An 18,344-nucleotide genomic window follows, 5' to 3' on the forward strand; every position below is an offset into this window, starting at 1 on the left:
GGATGTGAACCACTTTGTTATCAGATTATTTTAAATTTGATTAAGGTGGATGGAACTACAGTCTAGTCAGCGACACCTATGCAGTTGATCTCCCTGTTGACCCAACTTGAATTTGTTCTAGGTTTAAATATTCTTACTTGTTTCACAACAGAAATTTCCTCTTTGATTTATTTTAATTTTTTTTCTTTTTATCTTTATATTCTTTTTTTCTCTCTATTTTGTTTTCGGTTTGCTTTTTATTGTTTCTCAGTTTAGGAAACATAGGAAGAGAGGATGCATACAGACAATAACTGATGCAATGATTTAATCGGAATGGGGGTGAGGGTGAGGGGACTGGGGAGCAAATAACGAATACAAAAGTGGAGAGGAAGCACTAGAACTAATTGTGATGATGTACATGCAACTCTTCTAAAAAGCAACTTGACTGGAATATATGCTATGTGAATTTTGTATCAATAAAACTCTTTTTTAATAAAAAGAATCTGGTTGCTCTTATCTGGATAGAGCGCTGACCTGAGTCCCCGTCATACCAGCATGCAGAAGTGTGACATTGTCCGTGCCAACTCTCTGCCATGGTCTCAGCCCATTGGCAGCAGCTTATCCTTTCACCAGCTCTCTGTATTTGCTAGTCACCAGAGACTTGATTAAACCTGTCATTTTGGGCAATGAATGTACAAATGTGCTTTACACAATTGATGTATGTATGTATGTATGTATGTATGTATGTATTGTGATAAAAGTTGTATGAGCCCATAATAAAAATTATTTTTTTAAAACCACCCCCCCTTACAAAAAATGGATTAGAAACCAAGGGCTCAAATAGAAAGTAAATTTTAGAAAATAATGATGGCAACATATGTATAAATATGCTGGATACAATTGATGTATTGTTATAAGAGCTGTAAAAGTCCCCAATAAAATGCTCTTTAAAAAAAAGCCCATGCGACCAGGTAAAAGGCATCATGCAAAAAAAAAAAGATATATGTACATATGTGTATGTGTGTGTATATATATGTGTGTGTCTATATATGTATATGTGTGTGTGTATATATATATCATATTGAATGAAGGGGGAAGTGCAGAGTGGAGACCCAAGGCCCCAAGTGTTGGCCAATGGAGATCCCCTCATAGAGGGGCTTAGGAGAGGAGATGGGTTAATTAGGGTACGAGGTAGTACCGATGAAGAACACAGCTTTCCCTCAGATCCTGGATGCTTCCTCCCCCCAACTACCATGATCCGAATTCTACCTTGCAGGACTGGATAGGGCAGAAGTTGTACACTGGTACATATGAGGGCTGGAGGCACAGGGAATCTAGGGTGGATGATACCTTCAGGACTAAGGGTGTGAGGGGCGATGCTGGGAAAGTGGAGGGTGAATGGGTTGGAAAGGGGGAACTGATTACAAGGATCCACATGTGACCTCCTCCCTGGGAGAGGGACGGCAGAGAAGGGGGGAAAGGGAGACTCCGGATAGGGCAAGATATGACAAAATAACAATGTATAAATTACCAAGGGCACATGAGGGAGGGGGGAGCGGGGAGGGAGAGGAAAAAAAAAAGAGGACCTGATGCAAAGGGCTTAAGTGGAGAACAAATGCTTTGAGAATGATTGGGGCAGGGAATGTATGGATGTGCTTTATACAATTGATGTATGTATAGGTATGGATTGTGATGAGTTGTATGAGTCCCTAATAAAATGTAAAAAAAGAAAAACAAAAACAAACAAAAAAAAGAGTTGTACAAAGCCCCAATAAAACAATTTTTTTAAAAAGCCCATGCATATTTGGATTGGGCAGATATTTCTTAGAGGTTGGGGAGCTTTTCCTGAGAATGGGAAGCTGGACATAGGAACAGATGATGTGATGAGATTCATGTTTGGGGGTCACTGATTTTCATGGGAAATGGTTGGAGGGCAGAGGGACTAGATCAGGGCGGAGGCTGTTGATTCACCCAAGTACAAGGGGGCAACAACTGGGCTTTGGACACAATCTGGACTTTTTTTTTTTTTAATACAAGGGTAAGTCCAGAAGTATTGCCTCAAATTCAAAGAAAATATTATTCAAAACTATCAAAATGGGAAGCTAGCGCTTGTTGGCATAGCCTTCATTGAGGTCTATGTGCTTCTGAAATAATCCCAGTGCCCATCAACAGATGAATGAGCAGGAAGGGTAAAAAGAGGAGCTGACACCAAGGGCTCAAGTAGAAAGGAAATGTTTTGAAATGAAGGGCAATGTCTGCACAAACGTGCTTGATACACTGATGTTTGGATTGTTATAAGAGCCCCCAATAAGATGAATTATAAAGAACAGCTGATTAACGAAATGTGTCTAAGAGGGTGCTTCGAAAAGTTCATGGAAAAATATTGCTGGGGGCCTGTAAACCAGACATGGTGTAGAGAGAGGTAAGGTGCATCCTCAAATGGGAACAGAAAACCCTGTGGCCCAGCAGTCGCTCTACTTGGTATAAAAAGCCAACAAGCAAGAACAAACTCACTGCCATCAAGCTGGTGTCAATACATAACGATCCTCTAGGACAAGGCAGAACTTACCTACTTTGGACATGGTGTCAGGAGACACCAGTCTCTGGGAAAGGGCATCGTGTTCGGGAAAGTGGAGGGGCAGTGAAACAGATGGACAGTGGCTGCGACAGTGGGCGCAAGCAGAGGCACAACTGTGCGGGTGACTTCACGCAGGGTTTCCTTCTACGGTACCTACGGTTCCCACGGTCAGAGCTGACTCGATGGCACCTAACATTAAGTTAACTGCCGCTCACCCTGCTGCATGCACCTCAACAGAGGTTAGGACTTATAATACTTTGGATAACCACAGATTACAAAATGGGAGAATTACATTATACTGGAAATAAATGGCCTAGCCACCTTGACATGTATTGGGGGGGGAGGGGCGATGAGGGATATAATTTGATCCATGACGTCCTGTATCCTTCCAGCACATCCCTAGAGGAGCCCAGGGGTCCCTGGTGATGCAAACAACATGTTCAACTGCGAACTCAAGGTTGGAAGGTTTGAATGTGTGGTTGTTTGTTACAGCCGCTCTAGGAAACTAACACAGCATCCATACCTGGGATAAGATTTATTGATGTACAAATGATTAAAGAAGCAATACATGTAGAAAAAGCATTACATGAACGTCAACATCCATTTATGATACAAAGTCATTATTTACAAAATAAAAACCTTCAGCAAATGAGGAATCGGACAGGCCCTCCTGAAGCACATAAAAGGGCAGGATGAAGCCGCCTACTCCTGTAAAAGTCTCGGGTCTCCGAAAGCCAATGGGACAGTGCTACCCTCCCCTATAGGATCACTGAGTCAGAATCAAGTCAACGGCAGTGAGTGAGATCCAAACAGTGATTTCAAACCGCATGGAGAAACCTGGGAAATATTATGCCAAGCAAAACAGGCAAATACAAAAGGAGAAATATGGTATGATTCCCACTTCAATATCTGCTGAGAGACAGGAAGATTAGGGGGATGGGGACTGGGAGTTCTTGGTTAATGGCCGCAGTTTCGCTTTGGGAAGATGACTATTTTGGGAACAAAGAGTGGTGACAGTTGCATGTTTATGCCACATGAAAGTGGCACATTCTATGTTATGTATATTTTGCGATTAAAAGCCAAACCAATCTAGCAAACATCATACTTAACAATAAAATCTAAGTCAGGAACCAGACAAGGCTGCCCCCATCACCCCTGCTTCAATTCATCCCAGAGACTAGCACTGTTCACTCTTTCCTAGGTTGGCAAAGGGGCAGGGGATGAAGCAGGGGTGGGAAAGACTGGAAGTCAAATGATCCAGAGAGAACAAGATGGAAGAGAAAGTGCTGAGAGATGGCTGGTGTGATGTTCAAGGCTGGGACTGAGAGCTTCCTCAGTCTGCCAGGCCCCAGGCTGTCAGAGCCAGACACAGGAGCTTGGAGGGAGCGTGGCTAGGAGCTGTTAAGCATGTTACTGGGGCCAGGGATGGATTCCTGGGACCCTAGGTGGGCACCCCACCTCTCTCCCAGAGGGGACAGCTTTCTGTACCTATGGACATCTGCACACACCAGTGTAAAAAAGGGATTGACTTTATTAAATAAAAAGCAACAGGCCAAGGACAGTCCCTCCCCGCCCGGGGCCCCACCCAGACCCACATCCACACATATAAATGGACACACAAAGACACTGAGTAAATGACCGACAACTCAGGAGGCAGACTGACGAGCAGACGGAGGCAGCACCCTCCTAGAGTTGGCTCGCACCCAAGGGTGGGCTGAGACCTGGACCAAGGGCAGCCTTTCTGAAGGATTATGTTTGAGCAGCTTGGAGATGAGGTCTTGGGCTCCGGTGGGCACAGAGGGGGGGAACTTCAGGTCCACCTTGATGATCCGACGGTATGTCTCGTTGTGGGAAGCGCTCTCGAAGGGCGGGTTTCCCACGAGTAGCTCATAGCAAAGGACACCGATGCACCAGAGGTCCACCTTCTCATTGTGCGTGCGCCCTTCTATCATTTCGGGGGGCAGGTAGTCCAGGGTGCCACACATCGTCTTCCTCCTGGGGGTCAGGATACAGGGAGAGTGCACAGGGGTCCCAGGGACAGGCGGCCTCTCCTTTCCCTGCCTGGCAGCAGGGAGGCAAGTGTCCCCTGAGGGATGCATCTTAGTAAACTAATCAGATATGAGGGCGGTGCTCATCCTGGCATTAAGGGAAAACTTGGGGATACCTCAAATGCTTTATCAATACATCAGGTCACATTCCTATGCAGCCTTTTAAGGCATTAAAAGGGACAGTACAGGCGCAGCTCCAATATGCGAATGGATGCTGGGGGGAAAGCGGGGAGTTTCCTCCCGAGGCTGAGTGTCCAGTCTTTGCATGAGTGGTCTGTGTGCACAGATCCTTAAAGTGCTCGGCTGCTAACCCAGAGGACGGAAACTTGAGACCACCTTGAGGCACGACCGTCTGAAGATTAGCGTTGGAAAAAGGCAGCCCCAAACCCGAAGCTTCTGATACCTGTGGGGACCCCTGAGCCACGGTTGATTCCACCACAACTGGTATATGGGCATGACCAATGCCAACCCACTGCCTCCAAGTGGGTCTTGACTCATGCGGACCTTCGAGCAGGCTGCCAAGACCGAGAATCTTTACAGGGCAAACCAAACTCACGCTCATTGAGCTGGCTCCAATTCAGAGGACCCTATGGGCCGACTGTCCCTGTGGGTTTCTAAGACTAAGGCCGTATGGGAGGAGACTGGTGACCTGAGCGCGGCCGCCCACCGCCTAAGGCCTACACCAGGAGCACAGATCCGCCCTCGGAGCAGCGGGTGTGGGTTTGAACCACCGACCCTGCGTGTCTAACCCAAGGCACCCCCAAAGTTCCTTAACAAACCCAAATATCTCTGCACAACAAGATTCCGAGTGGCTTTCTCTCCCACCCTCCATACCTCAAGGAGGGGGCGTGCACCGACCAGCCGAAGTCAGCAATCTTGAGCTCTCCCCGGAGCCCCAAGAGCAGGTTCTCGGGCTTGATGTCCCTGTGGATCACCTTCTTCCCGTGGCAGTATAACAAGGCATCTGCCAGCTCCTCCATGATCTGCGGGGGCCCAGGGCAGGCGGTCAGACGAGGCGGGGCCCTCCCAGACCTGAGCAGCGCACCCCCAAATCGCGAGCCCCTGCAGGCGCCCCGGGTGCCCGCCCGCCCGCCCGCCCGGACCGTGGCTGTTCGCTGCTCGTCAAAAGTGCGGCTCTTCTGCAGTTCCTTGTAGAGCTCCCCGCGCGGGGCGTACTCCAGAATCAGGTAGACCCTCCGCCGGTCATAGAAATAGTTGTAGAGACGCAGGATGTTGGGGTGCCTGCGGGGAAGCACAGGGGGCCCTCAGGCTGGGTGTTGCGGTGGAGAGATGGCAGGTCCCACCTGGGACAAAGAGCGGCAGGCAGAGGCACCTGCAGACAGAACACGGATGCGGACGCGGCAGCTCTCTGGAGTTACGGCTCTGGCCCACTTGAGAGCTACCTGCATGGGGTGGCAGGGAGAGGAGCTGGGGGCTGGGCATGAGGGGCGGGGGCTTTGCCGGGAAAGGGGGGCGGGCGCGTACTGCAGATGGGCCTGGATTTCAATCTCCCTGCGCAGCTGGTGCTCCACGCCCTCTTTCTCTATCTGCGACTTGAAGAGCACCTTGAGCGCCACGATGAACTGGCTTTTCTTCTCCCGGGCCAAGTACACGTTTCCAAACTTGCCCTTGCCCAGCGGCCGGCCGATCTCAAAGTCGTCAATGGTGAAGGACCGCCTGATTAGAAAGTAAGGGGAAGGGAGGCCACTCAACACCAGGAGGTGACGAGCGTCTGTCGGTCTTTCTCCTTATTCGCTCAGCCTACCCAGTTCAGGGAGCGGAGCACAGCTAAGCCTTCCTGTCTGATACCTGCCTGCCTGCCCTAGACCCCATAGCACAGGCCAGAACTGCCCCTGTGGGTTTCCAAGACGACAACTCTTCCATGGGAGTAGACAGCCTCATCTTTCTCCCTGGGAGAGGCTGGTGGTTTCAAACTTCTCATCTTGCAGGTTAGCAGGTCGACGTGTTAACCGTTATGCCACCAGGGCTCAGCCCAGCCCTTGGGCTTTACTGCTCCCATATTTTGCCTCCTCACTATCCTTCCTCCTCTTCCACTCCAAGCCTTGGGGCACTTACATTAAGAGGTTGGACGTCCCATTGCTAGTCTCGGCCGTCTTCTTCTGACCAGGGGCAGCTAGGGAGAGATCAGGCAAGTTGAGACCCTCATTACTACCTCACCCAGCCGCCCTCCCATAGGCTCCAGTCCTTTCAGGTCAATCCTCCTCTATCCGAGTTACCTGTGGGCAGGACATTGGAGCGGCTCATGAGGACAAGCCCAGATGAGGTAGCAGGATCCTTCTGGAAGACTCTCTGGGGCAGGGTGCTCAGGCCAGATTGAGCCTGAGAAGGGGCAGGGGTAGCTCTGAGGCGCCTTTGTCCCAGTGACCAGGCTGGAATGTGCTGGATGCAACATTTCAACTGCTTGCTGGGAAGCCACCCACCCACCCCCAGTTCTAAGAGAAAGATGGACACCGCAGTTCTGCCACCCAGCCCCATGGCTCTGCTCAGAGCATCATATTCAAATGAGTTATTAATAAACAACCTAAGTTGGTCTTAGTTAAGGGGTGAGGGCTTCCCCTTAAAACCTAACATTTCATCGGTTGGGCCCTGGCCCTCATCACATTCTCAGGCATGAAGCTCTCTAGCTGTGACAGACCTATCTAAAACACAACGTTCAGTCACCCAGGCCCCCACCCTCGGGGCCCTACTGGATCGGGTCAATGAATACACCCACTCTAAGGAGCTTTAGTACAGAGGTCTTCTCACAGTCTCCCCTAAGAGCTCAGTCTCCAAGCCCTGGACACGGTGCTCGAAACCTTGAATGTTGCAGCAGACACCAGTATTCATCCTTTAAACCAACAGGCTTTTCTAGTCACCCCTGCCCACCCGCCCTTCAACTGCTCAGATGAATTTACACAGCTTTCTTTGGGGAGTGGCCAATGTAGAGGTCTTGACAATGTCCAGGAGGGAGGGAGCTCATGGCCAGGGGACAGATGGACCCTCCAGGGTGCCTAAGCTCTACCAACAAAGGCACTAGGTCCTCGCAAGTTTTCTTCAGCCAAGAGAAGAAAACCCCAAACCCAAAAAGCAAAACCCCCTGACTCCTAGTGACCCCATGCCCTTAAAAACCTGTGCCAAGGTGGCAACAAGTTCAAGAAAATACACCCACATATACATGCAAAATTATATCTTCAATACAACAAACTACATATTAAAATATCTAACAAATACATCAGATGTATTTCAAAGCAAGGGGGCAGATTCTTCATCGAATGGTGTTGGGACTGGCCAAGCATCTAGAGACTCATCTGTTTCTATCCTTTCCATACACTAGTTGCCAAAATAAATTCCAAATGATTTAGGTTTGTCCTTGGCCCGCTGATTTATTAAATCCTTTAAGAGCATATTCACTTTTTTTTTAAGAACAAAGGTGGGGAATCCTGGCCTGAAGTCCAGCCCCAGACTGGCTAGATGCTCAGTCCCAGATGGCACCGGCATGTGACAAGCAGTCAGCCCAGCAGAGGGGCCAGTTGCTGATCAGATTCAAGTTCACAGCACGCGACAAGCCTTCCCTGGGACGTGGCTGCAAGAGACCAGAAAGGATTCGGCCAGCAAGCTCAGGGCCCATGCGTGGGAACATAAGAGGAGGGAAAGTGCTAGGAAGACCGGCCCCTGTGGGGTCCCCAAACTGGGACTGGGTGGGGGAACGGGCAGAGGCAGGGCCTTACCGTCTGCCGGCCGTAGGGCCAGGGGTAGGCGTTCTCCTTCTGGGCCATCCTTAGAGGGGAGGGGGCGGGGAGCTGAGCAGAGGAGGGAAACAAGCGTGAGAAGGGGGTCTGGCCTTGTCTAGCCGGAAGCGCCTGCCTAGAGCGGGTGCAAAGGAGCGCGGAGCACCCGGGCCGGAGGAGCCGGCGCCTCTGCGCTTCCCTGGCTGTCCCGCCCAGAGACTGGCCCTCTGTCTCCGGGACCCTCTTTCCACCTGGTGCCCGGCGGAATACAAGCGGCCTGCCCCACGGAGCCCGGCCTCCTCCCAGCACCGAGCCCGCGCAAGAGCTCACCGAGAGCTGGCCGCGCAGCTGCTCGCCCGGCCTCCGCAAACGACTGACCCTGCCCCGCCGCCCCGGCCCGGGCCCTTTCAAATCTCCCGCACGGAGCCCATTGGCCGAGCGCACGGCCGGCGTCGCTTCCCATTGGCTGGGTGGTCTATGACGTAGGCCGCGAGGACCCAATGGAAAGGGCTCAACACAGGTTTCCGCCCGCTCGGATTTCAGCGTTTTGCCCAATCAACTGTTCTTCTCTTTCTCTCGCTCTCTTTTTAAATTTACATCTTTTTTATATTTGGGATTTATCTGTGTGTGTAAGAGTTAAAAAAGTCAGGGGGGAAGGGAGACTCCGGATAGGGCAAGATATGACAAAACAACGATGTATAAATTACCAAGGGCACATGAGGGAGGGGGGAAAGGGGAGGGAGGGGAAAAAAAAAGAGTACCTGATGCAAGGGGCTTAAGTGGAGAGCAAATGCCTTGAGAATGATTGGGGCAGGGAATGTGTGGATGTGCTTTATACAATTGATGTATGCATATGTATGGATTGTGATAAGAGTTGTATGAGTCCCTAATAAAATGTAAAAAAAGAAAAGAGAAAAAATGATTAGGGCAAAGAATGTACAGATGTGCTTTATACAATTGATGTATGTATGTATGAACTGTGATAAGAATTGTATGAGCCCCAATAAATTGTTTAAAAAAATGCACAGCTGTACATTCTTTGCCCTAATCATTTTCTTTTTTTTCCTCCTCTTTTCTTTTGTACAGTGATTATTGACATTCTTTCACAATTTCTCCCACCACCATTCATTCACAAAAACTCAGTGCCCCCTGAGCAAAAAACTCATCCCCCTTCATCCATGGTAACTGTTGGTCAACTATGGTTTATTTTTTTAATGAATTTCTTGATATAAAATTCACATATCACACACTTCCCAAGTTAAGTCACTTTTTAAAATGAGTTGTATACACACCATCACAATCAGTTCTCGTGCTCCCTCCCCCTCCCACAGTCACTGTCTCCGCCCTACTGCTCCTTGTCCTTTCCACGCCCCACCCTCTTCCCCAAACACCTTAGCATCAGTTATTAGTCTCTGCATCCACTCCTGCTGTGCTGCACAAGCTAGGAAGCCCAACAGAAACAATAAGAAAACAAAATGAAACAGAAGGAATAAAGAAAGTAATAGAAAGATAAAAATAAAGAGTAAAAAGAAAAGACCACCAACAATAATAAAATAAGCCAGAGAAGAAATTTCTTCCATGGATCAAGGGAGAAACATTTAAGCCTAGAACAAATTCAGGTTGGGTCAAGAGGGAGATCGTATTACACCATGGTTCCATCCACCATAACCAAGTCCACAATGACCTCAATTTTTAAAAAATAGAAGTATGCATACAGAAAATGTATAGCTTAATGAATTTCCACAAGTTGTAATTGTAACCAGCGCCCAGATCAAGACCCAAACTGTTTCCGGCATTCCACAATCGCCCTCCTCTTCTAGTGGATCCGGATTCTGACTCCTTAATCACCAAAGATGGAGAAAGGTGAGTCTTTCCATGCCCTGTCTAAGCAGGTACAGTCTCGGGAACCCACCTGGGCAGGTCTACTCTGCCGTATAGGGTCGTGAAGAGTCAGAACCAACTCCATGGCGATGCGGGGCTTTGGGTTACTATTGGGCACTGTAGTTCAAGTATGGGGATAGGATGCATCTCTAACAACCAGAGCGAACCTGTCAAACCTCGCACCCCCGGGACGAATTTGGAAGATAAGCTCAGTGCAGTTAGCCAGTCTCATAAAGACTCATACTGCCTGACACTACCATGGTAAAAGGAAGGGAAAAAACAGAGACAAAATGGTTTTCACTTCCGAAGAAGCAGACTCGAAAGGCTAAGGTGAGGCGGAGGGGGAAAGGGAGGGAGAGAGGAGCTGAAGGCCAGCTAGGGCCCCGTGCAGGCGAGGGGCTTTCTGGGATGCCGTCCCTGTTCAGATGAATTGGGCTGTGTAGCAGGATTTTGCATGTTTTTCCCTGTGTGAGCTCTACTCCACGCTTAAAAATACAGTAATTGAGGAAAAGGGAATTCTAGACCTGCACGGCTAACTTACTGAGTTGGAAATGTGCCCACAATGCGTTATCACACCATGCTGCGGGCTGGGTTTGATCTGTAGACTATCACTGTTTAATCTCTAGTCTGCCCAGGCCTCTGGAGGACTGTATTCCAAACTGTCTGACCATCCTTCCCTGGTCAGGATCACTCACTCACTCGTCACACAGGCCTCGATGCAGCACCGTGCGGCAGAATGTCATAGAAAGGGGTCTGCTTGCGTGTCACAGACTTGCCACTGACTGTCTGTGTTGTTTAAGCAGCATGGGTTCCTCTGTGTTAAGTCCTACGCTGACTTACTAACAGTGACGTGCAGGGCCACTGCCAGAATTCCATGAAATAAGGTCATTGAAACTCTGAGGAGAGTGCCTAGCACCCAGTGAGCCTCTGTGTCCCAATTATTCTTTTCTTTTTAATCATTTTATTGGGGGCTCATACAACTCTTATCACAGTCCATACATACATCAATTGTGTAAAGCACATCTGTACATTCATTGCCCTCATCATTCTCAAAACATTTGCTCTCCACTTAAGTCCCTGACATCACCTCCCTCCCTACTCCCCCAACCATTCTTATGATTAAAAAGTCATTTGGTCCCAGTGAATAAGAGAAGATTTTTTTTAAGAGAAGACTCTTTATGAAGAAACTTCAGCTAGCAAATGTAGAAGAAAAGACAGAATTCGAAAATGACCATTGTGTGACACTTTATCAGCCAAGGAAGGTGCTCTGCTTTGGGGGAGTGGCTGAGAGGCAGCAGGGTTGCGGGACCACACCATCCCCATTAGGGTGCCAGTGTCTGGCTACAGCCTTGTTAAGCCACCAGCAGGTCTTCAATGGGAGCAAGCGTAGCTTCTGCAATGAGGGCTAGTCCATTATCTGCCTCGGTCTTCATACATGTGACTCAGTGACTGCTCTTGAGGGCTGGGCAAGGGTAGCTGAGAAGGGGAAGAATGTTCTCAGCCTGAGAGGAAGTCTCCTGGGTAGATGACAGTGACTAACAAAGACAGACCTCCAAACGTCAAGAAAAGAAATGTCACATTTGGGAAAGAGAAGTGGCTGGCCTGGTTTTTTTTTTTCATACCGTAAGCAGCAAAAAAGAGCATGTGACTTCTTCTCAGCCCTAATGATTTTTGAGAAGTGGAAACATAATATTTGTATTTCTTTTTAAAATTTTATTTTAGTAAATCATTTATGGGGGCTCTTACAGCTCTTATAACAGTCCACACATCAATTGTATCAAGCACATTTGTACATAGGTTGCCATCATTTCCAAAACATTTTTTGACTTGAGCCTTTGGTATCAGCGCCTCTTTTTTCCCCTCCACCACCCTCCCACCCTCGTGAACCTTGGATAATTTATAAATCATTTTTATTTTTGTATTTTATACCGTCTGCTGTCTCCCTTCACCCATGTTCCCATTGTTCGTCCCCCTGGTGGTGGAGGTTGTAATCGTCAATCATTGTAATCGGCTCCCCCTTTCTCCCTATTCTCCTGGCACCTTCCCTCTACCCTCATGGTATCACCATTCTCATGATTGGTCCTGAGGGGTTTATCTGTCCTGGATTCTATGTGTTGAGAGTTCTTATCTGTACCCGTGTACATGCTTTGGTCTAGCCAGATTCGTAAGATAAAACTGGGGTCTTAATAGTGGGGGAGGAAGCATTAAACAACTAGAGGAATGTTGTGTGTTTCGTCAGTGCCATACTACACCCTGACTGGCTCATCCCTTCCTTGTGACCCTTCTATGAGGGGATGTCCAATTGTCTACAGATGGATTTTGGGTCTCTATTCCTCTTGTTCGCATCGAAATTGTTGTTTGTTTTGGGTCTTCTGCTGCCTGATACCTGATCCCATTGACACCTCGTGATCACACAAGCTGGTGTGCTTCATCAATGTGGGCTTTGTTGCTTCCCTGCTAGATGGATGCTTGTTTAACTTCAAGGCATTAAGACCCCAGCTGTTATAAGTTGTAATAGCCGGGCAACCATCAGCTTTCTTCAATATTTTTATTTAATAGCCTGTGTTCTATTTCTTTAAAAAAATCACTTTATTAGGGGCTCATGCAACTCTTTCTTCAATCCGTATATACATCATTTGTGTCCAGAACATTCGTACATATGTTGCTATCATCATTTTCAAAACACCTGCTTTCTACTTGAGCCCTTGGTATCAGCTTCTCATTTCCCCCTCCCTTCTCCCTCCCCCCTCCCCCTTGATAATTTATAAATAATTATTATTTTATCATATCCTGTGTTCTATTTATTGTTGACATAGATCTAACATCAGAGATATTTTATAGAATCTTAAAAATTTAACCAAAATTCTGAATACAAGAAGACAACAATGAAAACAATAATTAAGAAAATAAAGAATATATGTGTGTGTATGTATATATCTCTCTTCAAAAGGAAATAGCCCTTTGTACAGTAATACAGTTAGGGGTGGAAGAAATGTCTGACTATTTATTTCTGAAAATCAGCCAATGGATACTCTATGGGTCATAATGGCTGGGTCCAAAACCAGTCCTGGGAATGGTGCAAGATGGAACAACTTGTTCCACTGTGCATAGGATTTTCTTGAATTAGAAGTATCTGTTAAAAACTCCACAATTATCAATACAGCTGTGGACTAATTGGAGGATTCAGCAAAGTGTTAAGGTACAAACTTTACATACAAAGATCTGTTGGATTCCTTTATGCTAGCAAAGACAACCGTGAAAAGAAAATTAGGAAAACAGTGCCACTTACAATAGCTACTTAAGAGATGAAATGCTTAGGAATAAATCTAGCCAGAGAAACAAGAGACCTATGCAAAGAAAACCACAAAGAAACCCACATCAATGGAAGAATATGCCATACTCATGGATAGGAAGACGACATTGTGAAATATTTGTGTATGTGTATTTAACTTTCCTGCAAATATATCCATGAATGGGGTGGAACACACATGGGATAAAGTTATGAAAACTTCCTAGACATAGTCAAACACCTTGAGGAAATGAGTCTCACACACACACACACACACACACATACCCAATGGAATGATTTTTAAAAGAAGAAAAGAAAAGAAACATTAAAAAAAAAGTCACGACGCGCAGTCCGACCCCTGACATCTTAGTTTCCTAAAGCCGAGGCTGGGGAAGGTCGGCGCTTGCTTCGACGCGCACTGGAGAGCGGTGACAAGGACTGGGACCTGTGCATCAACTGGGACAACACCTGGAAGCCACTGCCAGAGATGGGCAGGGAGGGTAGCAACCCGGGCAAGCTGAAGTCCAAGATCCCCCCGGAGTCACGGCACCTGACCATCCAGCGCTGCATCCAGTCACTGGTGCACGCCTGCCAGTGCCACAGCGCCAACTGCTCGCTGCCGTCCTGCCAGAAGATGAAGCTGGTGGTGCAGCACACCAAGGGCTGCAAGTGCAAGATCAACCGCGGCTGCCCCGTCGGCAAGCAGCTCATCCCCCTCTGCTGCTACCACGCCAAGCACTGCCAAGAGAACAAATGCCCGGTGCTCTTCTGCCTCAACATCAAACACAAGCTCCGCCAGCCTCACATTCAGCAGGCCCTGCTCATGCGCCAAACAGCACCCAAGCACCCCCAGACACCACAGCCCACCCCCCCAGAAACCACCCTTAACCCCTAACTATCCATATAGCTCCACATGAGACCTCAGCAGCTCATGCTTTCACGACAGCCACATGCTTCGCACCTCCCCAGCCAGCAGGTAGCCACACCCGCTGGCAACTAGGTATGCTTTCAAGCCACATTTCAGTCCCTAGCTTCGCTTCGCCAGAGATCCTCTACAGCAGAATGATGTATGTAAGCCAGGCAACAATGACAGTAAAATTCAAGAAGATTCGATCACTGTATATAATGATAATATGCCAGCTCATTTCTTAGATTATTAAACTGTGCAACGCACACACACACACACACACACACACACACAAAGAGTCACTAGGCCTTGGGGCTCAGGATCATAGTCTCAAGGGGCACCAAGGACAATTGACATAACATAATTCACCAAGACAATGTTCTACATCCTAGTTTGGTGAGAAGCAACAGTGGTCTTTTAAAAAATAAAATGTAAATACCTGTGGTAGTTACATAATCTCATGCCAACTTGCAAAGGGGTGGAGTCTAGCCTGTCAATCAGGTCATAGCCAATGATCCCTCTGTGTGGGCATGGCCTTCTCCTGAGGATTCTGGGAACTCCTGTCTTCCTCCCTGGAGGCAGGAGACACATTCTCTGCTTCATCTTCCTGCTGACAAGACACATAGAGCTTGCCTGATAGAGCAGAGCCCTGGAGCTGGAGAAGTCACCTGGAAACCCCCACGGGTGCTAAGATTCTTCCACCACCACTGGATCCAAAAGACTTTCCACCCACTGGAATGTGATTCTACATTTGGCGTCATTGCATATGTTACGTGAATCTGAAGAGGAAATTATAGACTGGTATCGCACCTTTGGGCTAATTTTAGACTTAAGGACTTGATCTGGACTGGGCTGAGTTTTTGTTTTTTTTTTTGAGTTTTTTTTTTAATCATTTTATTGGGGCTCATACAATTCTTATCACAATCCATACATACATCCATTGTGTCAAGCACATTTGTACATTTGTTGGAGTTTTTTTCTTAATATACAATTAGTCTTTGATAAAAGCTCTCTATTACACACATATGAGTGTCTATGAATTTGTTTCTCTAGTCAACCCAGAATAACACAATACTCATGCCTGAACGCACTATATTGATGTCTTTAAAAACACTACAGGGAGACTGGTGATATAATCTGCGGGTTCCATTGTAGGTAAAGAATCATCAGCAAATAGTGTCTTAAAAGGGGGATTTGGATTAGTTTAGTGCTCTTGGTGAATGCTAAGGACAATTAAGTCCGAAAGAGGTTTACTGTTTTCTCAAACGACATTAAGTAGAAATTGTTAGTTTGAGAGGAGGATGAAATATATTCTAGGATTTCTGGGAGGGGGAAATTGGTGTACTTGAATGAGGGTGGAAGGCATGTGGAAGAAGCTGTGGAGTAGCACTTGCAGAGGAGAAAAAAGTGGGGACCGTTTTCTGTCTTTTTCGCGTTACCCATTCTTTCTTTCTTCTCCAGAGAGTGCTTTACTTTTTATTTCCTTTCCCTACTGGGTTACCTGGTGCGCCCTAACTGCCGCTCCGGGGGAAAAGATGAGATGTTCTACTCCTACAATAAAGAGCTATAGATTTGGAAGTGCACAGAGCAGTTCTACTGTGTCCTGTTGGGCCACAGAGTCGGAGTCAACTCGATGGCACTGGGTTTGGTCGGTGCCTGAAGATAGAGTAGTTACATGTTGAGATGAGAGGGACTGAGCGACTGGGTCATAGTTGTGACATGCTGATTGTAGGCACGTGTTCTCACTTTAAACTTGGACCAATATAAAAATGTAACCATGGGGACTTAGTGCTGTTGTTTTTTCCAGAAAAGAAATTAGAAGTCAGATGCTAGAGCAAGCCATCCTTATGATTTCACTTCAATAAAGTACACGTTCTTAGATTAAAACTAATTTCAAAACATACACATATAAGTGAGAAACAAATGCATTAACTCGTTAAAGTTTGCCTATTTTAATTAGATGTGTAATATTGAGTGGCAGGAATATTAGTAGGTCTGAAAATAGTGAATTACCTGGTTCCTAACTTGACTCAGCTCAGTCAGTTTGGCCTCTTTAAATATCCTCACTGCATGTGGCTAGATGGTAGCCATCAGAATTTTTCTTCCGAGGCACTTTTCTTCGACAATCAAGGGTCACAGAACCACAGGTTTTCAATGGTGCATTGGTTCTAGATATTTTTGTTAATGCCATAGTCCTTAAATGTGATGGGGGGATACACTTTAAAATGAACATTTTGGAATTTAATACAAATATCATTTTCAAAATGTTCAGAAGATTGTATATGTAGGCTACTAGGTTGCCCATATTTTGTGTTGCAAAATTTTTACAGATTAAACAGTAAAAGCATTTGATTTAAATTGTTTAAGAATGTGCAGAATTGCCCTTGAATTATAGGTGATCATTAAAATTTTAATTAGAGACTATTAGGCCACAGTTAGGTTTTGATCCTAAGTGAAATTAATGGAATTGGGGTGGGGGTGGGGTGATGTCAAGGAGTCTAGGAAGGAAAAGAAAGCTCAGAAACTGATCGTGGTAGCAATGGTACAATACTGCTTGACATGATTTAACTATGGAAACATATGATATATGTATTATCTCCCAAATAATAATAAATTTTAAAAAGAAAATAATGGAATAGAACATTATGAACATCCTTGGGAAATGGAAGTTTATTTGCTAGAAATCAAATCGTGCTTAATATAATGATTATAAATAACTATTGTGACTTTTAAAATGATCAATTATTGATGTATTCTTTTCCATAAAATTTTATTTGAAGTAAAGAAATTGTGCTAAACATATTTTCTTCTTTTACTATTAAATACTTTTATTGGGGGCTCTTAAATCTCTTATCACAATCCATACATTCTTCCATTGTGTCAAGCACATTTGCACATATGCTGACATCGTCATTTTCAAAGCATTTTCTTTCTACTTGAGCCATTGATGTCAGTTCCTCATTTTTCCTCTCCTTCCCCCACCTGCCCTCCCTCATCAACTCTAGATAACTTACAGATTCTTATTTTCATATCTTACATCGTCCTCTGTCGCCCTTCACCCACTTTTCCGTTATTCGTCCCCCGGGGAGGGGGTTATAAATTGATCCTTGTGATCAATTTGCTAAACGTCTTTTCTGAGCAGGATTGGAGACTGCTTATCAACAATTTCTGCGTTAAGATAATAAAAAATATCTATGAGATTCAAGGTTATAACTCAATTCGTTCAAGTGAAGAAACATAAGATAAAAATCAAGGGACTAAATTTAGTGTTTAAAGAGAAAATTCAGATGCTTTAGCCAAAAAGGTTTTTAAAAAAATCACAGGGGGGGAGATAGATAGATAGATAGATAGATAGATAGATAGATAGATAGATAGATAGATAGATAGATAAAAGCACAGGGAATCCAGGGCGGATGATCCCTTCAGGACCAGTGGTGTGAGTGGTGATTACTGGGAGGGTAGAAAGAGGGTGGGGTGGAAAGGGGAACCGATTAGAGGGATCTGCATATAACCTCCTCCCTGGGGGACGGACAACAGGAAAGTGTGTGAAAGGAGACGTCGGATAGTGTAAGATATGACAAAATAATAATTTATAATTTATCTAGGGTTCATGAGGGAGGTAGAGGAGGGAGGGAGGAGGGAAAATGAGGAGCTGACACCAAGGGCTCAAGCAGAAAGCAAATGTTTTGAGGATGGTGATGGCAACATGTACAAATGTGCTTGACACAATGGATGGATGGATGGATTGTGATGAGTGGTACGAGACCCCCCCCAAAAATTACTTTTTTAGAAATCACAGAACCACGCAACTTCATGTTTTTGTCCTATAATAAAAGAGGATCGCCGAAAACAAATTGCTCTTTGACCCCGACGTGATTTGAACACGCAACCTTCTGATCTGGAGTCAGACGCGCTACCGTTGCGCCACGAGGCC

At 46.2% G+C, this 18,344-nt stretch overlaps 1 protein-coding gene and 1 non-coding gene across 4 annotated transcripts; both read right to left on the reverse strand.

Moving 5' to 3' along the window:
- Window positions 1-3,085: 3,085 nt before the first annotated feature.
- AURKB (aurora kinase B) lies at window positions 3,086-8,735 on the reverse strand. 3 transcript variants are annotated; one of them, XM_075560905.1, is made up of 8 exons: window positions 8,664-8,735; window positions 8,334-8,405; window positions 6,843-6,945; window positions 6,682-6,739; window positions 6,091-6,282; window positions 5,709-5,847; window positions 5,440-5,588; window positions 3,086-4,552 (listed from the first exon to the last, which is right to left on the reverse strand). In XM_075560905.1, the coding sequence occupies exons 2-8, from the start codon at window positions 8,379-8,381 to the stop codon at window positions 4,204-4,206; spliced, it is 1,038 nt and encodes a 345-aa protein (XP_075417020.1). In that variant the 5' UTR covers window positions 8,382-8,405; window positions 8,664-8,735; the 3' UTR covers window positions 3,086-4,203. The 3 variants fall into 3 exon arrangements, with proteins under 3 accessions (XP_075417020.1, XP_075417021.1, XP_075417019.1); XM_075560906.1 differs by lacking the exon at window positions 8,334-8,405 and having other exon boundaries at window positions 8,664-8,727; XM_075560904.1 differs by lacking the exons at window positions 8,334-8,405; window positions 8,664-8,735 and having other exon boundaries at window positions 6,843-7,474.
- A 9,537-nt stretch (window positions 8,736-18,272) lies between these two features.
- TRNAW-CCA (transfer RNA tryptophan (anticodon CCA)) lies at window positions 18,273-18,344 on the reverse strand. Its single transcript has one exon. It is a non-coding gene; the product is annotated as a tRNA-Trp (tRNA).

Source organism: Tenrec ecaudatus, chromosome 10, assembly GCF_050624435.1.
Source record: "Tenrec ecaudatus isolate mTenEca1 chromosome 10, mTenEca1.hap1, whole genome shotgun sequence".
In the NCBI taxonomy this organism is placed as follows: domain Eukaryota; kingdom Metazoa; phylum Chordata; class Mammalia; order Afrosoricida; family Tenrecidae; genus Tenrec; species Tenrec ecaudatus.

Coding starts and splice junctions, on each gene's coding strand:
- AURKB (XM_075560904.1), bottom strand. CDS start 7,101: ATGGGGCTGGGTGGCAGAACTGCGGTGTCCATCTTTCTCTTAGAACTG. Junction 6,283..6,681: donor GGGACGTCCAACCTCTTAAT/GTAAGTGCCCCA, acceptor CTTTCTAATCAG/GCGGTCCTTCACCATTGACG. Junction 5,848..6,090: donor GAAATCCAGGCCCATCTGCA/GTACGCGCCCGC, acceptor GCTTCCCCGCAG/GCACCCCAACATCCTGCGTC.